The sequence below is a fragment of the Peromyscus leucopus genome, chromosome 12 (genome assembly GCF_004664715.2).
Source record: "Peromyscus leucopus breed LL Stock chromosome 12, UCI_PerLeu_2.1, whole genome shotgun sequence".
Taxonomy (NCBI): Eukaryota; Metazoa; Chordata; class Mammalia; order Rodentia; family Cricetidae; genus Peromyscus; species Peromyscus leucopus.
In genome coordinates this window covers 76,937,763-76,947,878 of record NC_051073.1, presented here as the reverse complement: position 1 = coordinate 76,947,878, position 10,116 = coordinate 76,937,763, and the positions used below count along the sequence as shown (strand labels likewise).

The 10,116-nt window shown below is 49.2% G+C and overlaps 2 protein-coding genes across 5 annotated transcripts in view; one reads left to right on the top strand and one right to left on the bottom strand.

Annotated features, from left to right (window-relative positions):
- Positions 1 to 7: 7 nt before the first annotated feature.
- On the bottom strand, positions 8 to 5,358 carry Alg3 (ALG3 alpha-1,3- mannosyltransferase). Of its 3 annotated transcripts, none has more exons than XM_028857559.2 (9): positions 5,164 to 5,358; positions 3,149 to 3,248; positions 2,905 to 3,052; positions 2,649 to 2,809; positions 2,078 to 2,198; positions 1,315 to 1,520; positions 1,080 to 1,156; positions 421 to 565; positions 8 to 265 (listed from the first exon to the last, which is right to left on the bottom strand). In XM_028857559.2, exons 1-9 carry the CDS (start codon positions 5,252 to 5,254, stop codon positions 103 to 105), a joined length of 1,212 nt encoding a protein of 403 aa, XP_028713392.1. In that variant the 5' UTR covers positions 5,255 to 5,358; the 3' UTR covers positions 8 to 102. The 3 variants fall into 3 exon arrangements, with proteins under 3 accessions (XP_028713392.1, XP_028713391.1, XP_037065784.1); XM_028857558.2 differs by having other exon boundaries at positions 5,127 to 5,340; XM_037209889.1 differs by lacking the exons at positions 3,149 to 3,248; positions 5,164 to 5,358 and having other exon boundaries at positions 2,649 to 2,724; positions 2,905 to 2,980.
- Positions 5,359 to 5,557: 199 nt separating this feature from the next.
- LOC114683313 (endothelin-converting enzyme 2) overlaps positions 5,558 to 10,116 on the top strand; it is a 42,420-nt gene continuing 37,861 nt past the window's right edge. The window contains exon 1 of one of the 2 annotated variants that reach the window (XM_028857552.2): positions 5,558 to 6,364. In XM_028857552.2, coding sequence (XP_028713385.1) covers positions 6,169 to 6,364 — 196 coding nt within the window. In that variant the 5' untranslated portion in view covers positions 5,558 to 6,168. The remainder of the gene's footprint in view (positions 6,365 to 10,116) is intronic. The other variant, XM_028857551.2, reaches the window with a different exon arrangement.

Below are 10,116 nucleotides of genomic sequence, written 5' to 3'. Positions count from 1 at the left end.
TTTATGAAGGCTGCACAAAGGTGGACTTGGCAAGGTTTATTCTAAACACAGAGTCCATTGCACGCATGATCCTGGGCGGGTCCTGGAAGGATGAGGTGGATTTCAGTGAGTTTTCTTGCTAGGCTGGATGCTCTTGGGGAAGGACTGAGGGGATAGCCAGAGCTGCAGCAGGATGACAGCATGGCAGACGTGCAGGGAGGCCGAGCTGAAGGATGTGGACGGATATGTGTTCCACGACAGCTCAATGAGTCCCAGCACCAGCAACCTGGAAGTGAGAAATGGATCTTACCCATCTCCAGGTCTGCGGCTCTCGGACTTCTCAGGCCCTGGACCCACCCACCATCCCCTTCTCGGGCCATAGTTTTCGGGGGAGGAGTTCCCGAGCCTTTGCTCCCCCTCCCAGGTTGTCCCAGCCAGTACCTGAGCAGGTGTGTGAGCCAGCGTGCAGGCATGGCCCACAGGAGGTAGGGCAGGGTGTGGAAATACCAGACGTAGAACTGGTAGTGGAGGGAGCGGCTGAAGCAGATGCCGATGAAGTTGGAGGTGAAGAGGGTGGACACAATCTGTGAGGTGGTGGTTAAGGCTCTGGGCAGGAATGGGGGCAGGGTAAGGATTCAAAAGGAGGGGCAAAGTTCTGGGGTCAGAATGCACCCTACCCTGGCTCGGCCACTCCCACATGCATGCCCCGGGACAAGCCTCTCTGGATCTGTTCCTCAGTTTAGTAGGGCGACAGGAATGTTTGGGGCTGTCAAGCCTAAAGGAGTTTGACTCCCTCACTAGCCCTAATTCTTCCTCTGTAAAATTAATCCGAGTACCTCCCCAACTCAGGTGGATTTTACACGTTAGGCGTACGGACTCTTAGGACTATACGAAGAGGAGTGCACGGACCCACAATGCTGGCCCTGTGTGTACAATTCAGAATAAACTGAGCTAGGATGTGAAGGTGCTCAATGCAGGCTCTATGAATGGGCTCCTGCCTCTTCTCAAGATAGCCAGCTCTGGAATCTGAGACCAACAGACTAAGCCTCTACCTGCACTTGGACAGATCAAAACTTACTTTCCCATGATTTAAAGGATATGGTTAGGTGTGAGGGGTTGGGGTGGAACTTTCCTCTTGGAAGGAACCTTCAGCAACAGCAGAATACTTTCCCCTGTTCTGAAGAGAAGTCAGTGAGAGATTTAGCAAGCCCCAATTGTGTGCCAAATTCTAGATCAACCACCATGAACTTAACATCTCCCCCAAGTAGCTCCTAAGGCCTAAGCTCTTCACTCCATTCCCTGAACCGTCCCATGATAGTCGCCCTGGTTTCTTACCTGTGCCACCTACAGAGGGCGAACAGCAAGAGGAGGGTAAGATGGGCAGCCAACAGGGCCAGATGGAAGGCACGGTGCAGGAAGACGGCCTCAGGAAGGAAGCGCCAGTTCACTGTCCATTGGAAGAGAAACTGACGGCCAAGGTCAAAGGAGCGGGACAGGTAGCCAATGGGGTTCTCCAGCAGGAAGGGCAGTCCTAGTACCACCTGAGGACGGGGGTGTGCCAGCAGAGCTGCTAAGGCTCACCCCAGCCTTCAGGGTAATCATTAGGCGCACACAGTGGGGTGGAAGCCCCAGAAGCTCCTGTATTCCCACCAGGAGTAGCAGGAAGCCCCTCCTACTCCCACCCCCTGCCAGAGCCAGCCCCCACGGCAGCAGTATAGGAAGGAGGTGATCACACTGCCTTCCTCAAGAGCCTCCCTGTGTGGGGCCCGGCTGGCCTGGCATTTGCTCTGTAGACCAGACTGGCCTTGAACTCAGATCCACCTGCCTCTGTCTCCCAAGTGCTAGGGTTAAGGATGCATTCCACCATGCCCAGCTGATTCACCAGGTCTTAAGCAGGCAGCTCTAGGAAGCCTCTCAGATGCCTGCCAAATCCAATAGAATGAAACAGAATGCCACAGAGACTAAAGCACAGAGTCAGTGGCTGCCCAGCTCAGAGTCAACTCCAAACTCTGTCTGCTGGCTTTTGAGGAAGCCGCAGGAGATTTGAGGAGACCTGAAAGTGGCTCTTTCTCATCGCTAAGGGAGGATGAGGAGGCACCTGAACAGCAGCACAGATGGCCAGCTTGGGCAGGGCACCTCGGAAGCCAAACTGAGTAAGGAGAAGGAACAGCAGCCCAGGGGCGAAGAGCAGCACATTCATCTTCACAGAGACGGCCAGGCTGAAAGGGTAGAGGAGGGGAATGGTGGAGGATCAGCTCCAGGACTATGTGCCCCATGCAAAGACATACCCACCTCCCCAGAGTAGTCTCTCCCCAGGCCAGCAAGCACCAGGATGTGGCTCCTATCCAGAACTGCTACAGGACATCAGATGGCCAGAGAAGAGGCTGAGAGGAAGGGAGTAACACCTCCTCCCCATGTCCAGACTAACTAACACAAACTGAGCAACACATCTACAGTGTTCAAGGGCCAGCTCCAACAATGGATGCCATGGGGCCAAGATGGGAAGAAAACATGGGGAAAGAGGGACTTTCTACAGACCTTGGACTTGTTCAGGGAGCCTCAGCGTGATGAACATGACCTAATGACTCTTTATGGCCTCTGTCGCAGAACACCGGGGAGAAATGGAGATGCCCATGGTGACACAGGGGCCAGAAGAGTGAGACACTGACCTGAAGCAGCAGCAGCCCCAGCCCCAGGAGTTTGCCAGGAAGAGGTTGATGCTCAGGAAGAGCAACGCCATGGCCACTGGGTCATTGAAGAGCCGCAGCACAAAGATGGAGTGGACCCGGTAAGAGGCGCAACACATGAAGAAAAAGACAAAAGGAGGCACCTAAAGGGGGAGGCGCCAAGGTCAGCTTCCCACACCTGAGTCATCCCCAGCCCCACTTCAGGCCAGGGCCGGCTGGACCCGTGGCATAGACTCACCTTGGAGGTCTGGTGGTATATCAAGAAAACAAGTAGCAAGGTGACCAGGTAGAGCACGGCAAAGATGTTCTGGGCCATGGAGATGTCCGTGCCCCGGCCAGTCGCATAGTACAGCACCATAAAGATGTACACGAAACCAGCTGGGTAGCTGGGAGATGAAAGGGACCGTGAGCCTAGGCCAGGGCAATCAACCTGGTGCCCTCCCAGCCCATCACAGTCTCCTCAAATCCCTATCCGCACTCACACAAGAGGTCCGGTATCACCCTGCAGCTGTGTGTAGTCATATGTGCCATTGATGACACCCTCCACTTGGGCCATGTAGGCTTTCCAGTCAATCTCTGTGTCTGGAAGAAGAGGACATGGTCCAGTTACTTCTGAATCCAGGACTTGCCTGCCTCTAACCCCCATGTCTTCAGACCGCCAAAGCACAGGGTTCTTATTCCCAGGGCTTCTTCCATCGTCACCCCTTATCTAACTGCACAGAGTACATTCTCTGGTACTGTGCGTGTGCGTGTGCATGTGTGTCTGTGTGTCTGAAGGCCAGGGGTTGACAATTGGTGTCTTCCTCCATCACTTTCTACCACGTGTGCATGTGTACACATACACAGACATATGGTACATCAGAGTCTAGCTAGTCAGTTTGCTCCAAGGACCCCCTTGCCCTGCCTCTCCGGTGCTGGGATTACAGGTGGGCCACCATGCCTGCCTGGCATTTATGTAGAGTACTGGGGACCTGAACTGTTTTTCACACTTGCATGGCAAACACTACCTGCTAAGCCATCCCCTTAGTCCCATGAATCCAGGTATCTCAAACTCAGCATCTAGAACTGAATTTATGATCTTTCTTCCTACTCCAAATTCACTCTCCTTCCTGGGTTCCTTGAATAGTACCACAAGCCTGGGTACCATGTTGTCATACACTTCTCTCCTTTTCACTTTTTTTTTTTTTGGGGGGGGGGGCAGCAGTGGTTTTTGTTTTCCCTGGCTGTCCTGGAACTCACTCTATAGACCAAGCTGGCCTCGAACTTAGAGATCCACCTGTCTCTGTCTCCCAGGAGCTGGGTTAGGCGTATGATACCATTGCCTAGCTTCCTTTCCAGTTTTGGTTTTGGTTTTTCGAGACAGGGTTTCTCTGTGTAGCATTGTGCCTTTCCTGGAACTCACTCTATAGCCCAGGCTGGCCTTGAACTCACAGAGATCCGCCTGCCTCCATCTCCCGAGTGCTGGGATTAAAGGTGTGCGCCACCACCGCCCAGCTTTTTTTTTTTTTATGACTTATTTATTTTTATTATATATGCATTGGTATTCTGCCTGCTGTATTTCTGTGTAAGGGTGTCAGATTCCCTGGAGCTGGAGTTTCAGACAGTTGTGACTGGGAATATTGGTGCTAGGAATTGAAGCCGGTTTCTCTGGAACAGCAGTCAGTGCTCTCCAGCCTGACTTTTCAGTTCTTAAAAGGAAAAATGCTTGCTCTCTTTCTCTCTCTCTCTTTTGTGTGTGCATATGCACACGTGGGTGGGTGTGTATGCATATATGTGTACATGAGGCTAGAAGTTAATGGTGAGTATCTTTCTTGAATGCTCCTTACTCTCATTAAGAAAAAACAAAAACAACAAGAACGACAAAAACCCAGGGTCTTTATGAAGCCAGTATGGCGCCCACCTTTAGTCTCAACACTTGGGAGCCTGAAGCAGGCAGACCTGAGTTTGAGGCCACCCTGGTCTACATAGCAAGTTCCAGGCCAGTTAGGACTACAAAATGAGACCCTTAAAAAAAAAAAAAAGAGTAGACTGATCCCGGAAAAAAGACACCAGTAGTACCTAATGAACTTAAGTGGTCACAAAATTCTTCATTCTTCAGAAGGACTTTCAAGACATAAGAATTAAATGCATGAAAAAAACAGATCTGGGAGGGGAAGTGACTGTCTAAGGGTACAGACAAGCAGCAGCAACAGCACATTAATTCTGGCCAGAACTGACTCCCCTGCGGCTTACGCTTTCTTAGCAGGCTTAGGAGGCTGGATTCTGAATGCAGAGGGCAATCTCTAGGATCACCTCCCTTCCTTATGGGAGAGAGATTATGATCACTTTTCTGGGAAGCGGGCTTGGGGCTCGGGTAAAGGGCAGGGTTTGAATGATGAATGAAGGCTCTGTAATCCGGTTTGCGTCGAGGGTCCGGGTCTCCCTCCCTCCCTCCAGTTCTCTCCCCTTTAGTGCACTCACATGCCACCCTGTGAATGACCCAGAAGGTGATGCCCACCTCTGCTAGGCAAAGGCAGGAGGCCACCAGCAGTGTGTAGCGCGGCTCTCGCAACAGAAGGCAGCATTCTTGCCAGGCCCGCTGTGGCCATTGTTTCCAGAGTCCCGCCGGCTGGGCCACGGGACCCGGCGGGCCGCGTTTCCGCAGCCCAGCAGCCATCTTGACGGTGCGCCACTCTTGCGGTCCCATCACCAGGGAAAAGCAACCCTAAGACACTAGGTTCCGCTCCCCGCCCCGCGCGTCCTCTGGAACGAAACGCTGATCCGAGTAACAAGATTCTTTTTTTTTTTTTTTTTTTTAATTCCATTGCAGTTTACTCCTTCTAATCGGGCTTAGGGCGCCAGGGTTTCCAGCCAAAGATGATTCGTTGCATACACATTTGGTGCTTATAACATGTAGTGGTGAGAAATATTTCTAATATGGATATGTGGACCTGAATAGGATAAGATAGCTGGCGCTCAGAACGCATCTCCTTTGGAGGACTACATGCTGTTGTAATAAGAGAATCCACACACTTCTCCGTGTTATGTACCGTACAGAGCACATAAACGCGAACATATCAGAATGTTTGCCTAGAAAATAGCAGTTCAGGACTCTGTTCTCCAAGCCCAATTTCCCACTTGGACTGTGTCGAGTCATTGTGTTTACGGTAGCGGGCAAAGCTGCTTTCTGCGTTCCTCTCGCCTTCCTTCCGGGCGATCCAAACGTCTTCGGAAGGGAAACTCTCACTAATCAGGCTTCTTAATGGAAAGGGAAAATGATGAGCCTGGGTGAGTCTGACACGAGAAAGTGGGATCGAGTTGAGAGAGGCAGTACGTTAGGACGCCAAAGAACTCGGCTTCCCAGCCGGAAGATTTTCAAAACAGAGCTTAGGAGACGCCGGAAGTTCCACGTGTTCCTGGAGAGCCACTGCAGGGGTGGGCGGGGCCGCAGGCCCCTCCTCCCATCTCTTCCCTCCGCGATTGGGCTCCTAAGCCCCGCCCCGGCCGCGGCGCAGCCCAGAGCATGGCCTCTCCGCGGACTGCAGGGTCCCCTCCGGAGTTGCCCGAGCGGAACTTCCAGTACTGCCAAGTCCAATACTGGGACCGGCGCTACAAAGATGCGGCCGACTCTGGACCCTACGAGTGGTTCGGGGACTTCGCTTCCTTCCGTGCCCTCTTAGAGCCGGAGCTGTGTCCTGAGGACCGAATCCTCGTGCTAGGTGGGTAGTCCCGGTGCTGTCCCAGCCAGGGATCGCTGGCCAGACCTCAACCGCTTTCTTCCCTTCTGCTTTCTCCTGTACGAGGACACTCCGCTTCGGAGTCAAGACCCAGTACCTTCAGAATCCGTCTGTATTTAGCCAGGGCAAACAGAAATGAGAGATCGTCAGTACTCTGGAAAAAGACAGCCCTTCAGTGTCCCAGAGAGGGGCATTACCCTGTCCCAGACACTGGAGGCAGCCTAGCACACCGGAGAGCTCATTTCTGTGGACCTACTTCAAGTCTCAACATAACTGGCTGTGTAACCTAGGACAAGTCATGAATCCATTGCGTGCTACCGTTTCCATGTCTAGACATGGGATTGCGAATTTTTCTGGAGTAAGTCATGTGCAGGCGCCTCGAGCATCACATCCAGTTTTCTTTTCTCACCAGTGGGTACCTGGAGCTATTGTCAGGTAAAGGCAGTTACCACCTCTCTGAGCCCTAGCTGAAACGTGGTTCTAAACACCGGTAGGGTAGAATAACACCCTCGGAGTGTGGTGGGGAACTGCTGCTGAGGTAGGTGTCGTTTCTCAAAAAGAGATGCTACAGTGCAGATCTCTGTGAGGTCCAGCTGTGCCGTTTGGGGTGTCTCTCCCACTGTCAGCCGCTGGAAACTCTTAGGATGAGTTTGAATGCGTAGAGTTGACTGTCAAATACAGTTTTTGAAAATTTTGTTCAGTAAAAGCTTGTATACATTTTGTTTTGTTTGAGACAGGTGTCACTGTGTAATACTGTCTGTATTGGAACTCACAGAGATCCACCTGCCTCTGCCTCTAAAGCCGGTATACATTTAAGTGAAATACTTGATAAAGATAAAAAGGATATCTCTTATACATAGAGCATATATGTAAAGTATAAATAATATAATGTGTGTGTCTGCCCTACTCAGTTTGGGAGTAGAATATGACCAGGACCAGAACGTATAACCTAGTGGCTAAGAATTTGGACTCTGGGATCAGGTAGTTAATGTAAGAAACTTGGCTTAGCTGGTATTGGAATCTTGCACAAAACCTTTACATTTCTGAGCCTCTATTCCCATGCTTTAAGAAAATGAAAACTTAGCTGGGTGTGGTGGCACACACCTTTAATCTCAAGCACTGGGAGGCAGGAGGCAGGCAAACCTCTGTGGATCCGAGGCCAGTCTGGTCTACCCAGCAAGTTCCAGTACAGCTACAGCTACATAGAGTGATCTTGTTTCAACAAAACAAAACATAAAATAAATAAGGAAATGAAAACTTACACATCAGGTTTTTTTGGCAGGGGGAAGGGGAGTGTTTTTCATGACAGGGTTTCTCTGTGTAACTGCTCTGGCTGTCCTGGACATTGCTCACAGAGAACCCCCTGTCTCTGAATGCTGGGATTAAAGGTGTGCACCACCACTGCCCGACTTTCATATAAGGTTCTTTTAGTGACTAGATGAGCATGTGAACTATCTAGACCAATACCTGGCAAAAGGCTTCATGTGTTTTCAGAGTTTCCTTGTAGTTTTTCCATAACTTCTCCATACTAGAAGTAAACAGTTTCTTGAATTTGTAGTTATATAGTATTGTGTTTATTTGTAGATTTACCATAGAGCTTTGTTTATCAAACTTTAGTGCCTTTCAAAATTAACTGGCAAGCTAGGTACCATACCGAGACTCCAATTCCAGGGAGGTCTAAGGTAGATTGTAGGTATTTTTTTTTCCTTTTGTTGAAATGGGGCCTTGTTATGTAGACTGGCAGGCCTGAGGTTTACTAATTAGGACAGACTAACCCTGAACTTGCAACCACTTTCCACCTCTACCTCCCAAATGTCGGGGCGTGGATGGGCACCAGGGTTCAGGACTGTTTCCAGCAATCTCCACAGCTGACTGGGAAGTGTTCCTTTTCTGGATAGGAGGGATGAAAAGTCTAAATGTAAAAGTTAAGGTTCTCAGAAAGCTTAAATCTTCAATATCTAAAAACCGGACTCAGAATTTGGGGAGTCACCTATATTAGATCTCATCTTAAATATGAGTAGAGCACCTGGCAATGCTGGGCCCTTCTAACTTACTTAATCAATTTCTAAAGCTGAGGAACAAGTATTAAGAGTTACTGAACATTAGGGGTCTATAAACCTTTCTAAACATGACCAGATAATGAATATTTTAGGCTTACGCAGTTCTGCTATGCCAGTAGACACACAAAAAAAGAACTGATGCTCTCTAATAAAACTTCCGCTTGCAACAGAGTCTCATGTAGTCCTGGCTGGCCTGAAACTCACTAGTAGACGAGTCTGCCTTCAAACTCATAGAGATCTGTCTGTCTTTACCTCCTAGGTACTGAGATGACAGGTATGAGTCACTGTTACTGCCCTAAACCTTATTTATAAAAAGAGATACTGATTCTACTGTGAGTCATTGTTTTAGGTTGAGTTCCCCAGAAAGAATCCTGAGAAGGAGATTCATATCCAAGTCATTCTTCCAGTAGTAACTTCCAGGAGAAACTGGTAAGAATGAGGAAAGGAATAAAAAAGAAGAATGGGGAAAGGCAAGAAAATAAACAAAATTGTGATCTCAGGTAGAATTTCCCCAAGAATAATTTCAGCCTGAAGCATCACAGATAAAAACCATTAGAAGTAAATACATACCAAAACCTGGGGACATAGCAAAAGGCTACCGGGGTCTGGGGGGAACACACAGTATCTGCTGCTTCATGTGACATGTGAGGAAACAGGAGGCTCTCTGACTTCAGAGTTTCTAGTTCTGCTGTTCAGACAGGGAGAGGCAATGAGAACTCTGAAATGACTACATAGTGAATTAGAGCCTACTGATCATGCTAATGTATCACAAGCTGGAGGGTCACCACTGGACTGGAGTGGGCCTCTTGAAAACTGAAAGGCAGTTGAGTATGGCGTTTAAAAGCTCTGGCTTGGAGTGAAACAGGTGTAGGCCTAAATCCTAGCTCCTTGACTCTGACTCTTGACTCTGCAGCCTTGGAAAGTTCCTTATCTACTTTTCCTCAATTTCTGTATTTAAAAACTGGAAATGATAAAATACTAGTTCTGCATGAATCTGTATTGAAAATAAACAGATGATTCTTACAATTAGCATCATACTGAGTGTTCAGTGACTATTAACTGTAATTATTTGGTGGGGAGGGCTGGTTGGTTCAGTGCTTGACTAACATCCAGGAAGCTCTGGGTTCAGTTCCTAGTGTCACATAAACTGGGAATGGCGGTACACATCTGAAATCTCAGGGCTCCAGAGACAGATGTAAAATCAGAAATTCAAGATCATTCTCAACTATATAGCTATCCTATCCAAAAAGAAAGTACTTTTAAAAATGTAGTCTTTTTTTTTTTTTAAGCAAATTTCACTCTGTAGCCCAGGTTGGCCTGGAACTCAGAGGTCCACCTGCCTCTACCCCCAGTGCTGGGATTAAAGGTGTGCACCACGAAGCCCAGCTTGTTTTTGATTTTTGAGGCATGGTGTTATATAACATAGGCTGGCCTGGAACTCATTATGTAGATGAAGCTGGCCTTGAATTCCTAATCTCAGGATTCTATGGCACAGATAAATAAGGATTCAAAGCAGTCTGGGTCCCAAGAAGGAGAGATCCGTGTGTGGGACCTGCCAAGAGCTGCGGTCTAACCCCATTCTTAGCCCAAGACTGGGCGCAGGAGACCACTGCATCCTTCCAGCAGGTGTGGCGACTGTGTATCTGCTCTCAATCTCCACCTCCCTCTCCTGTC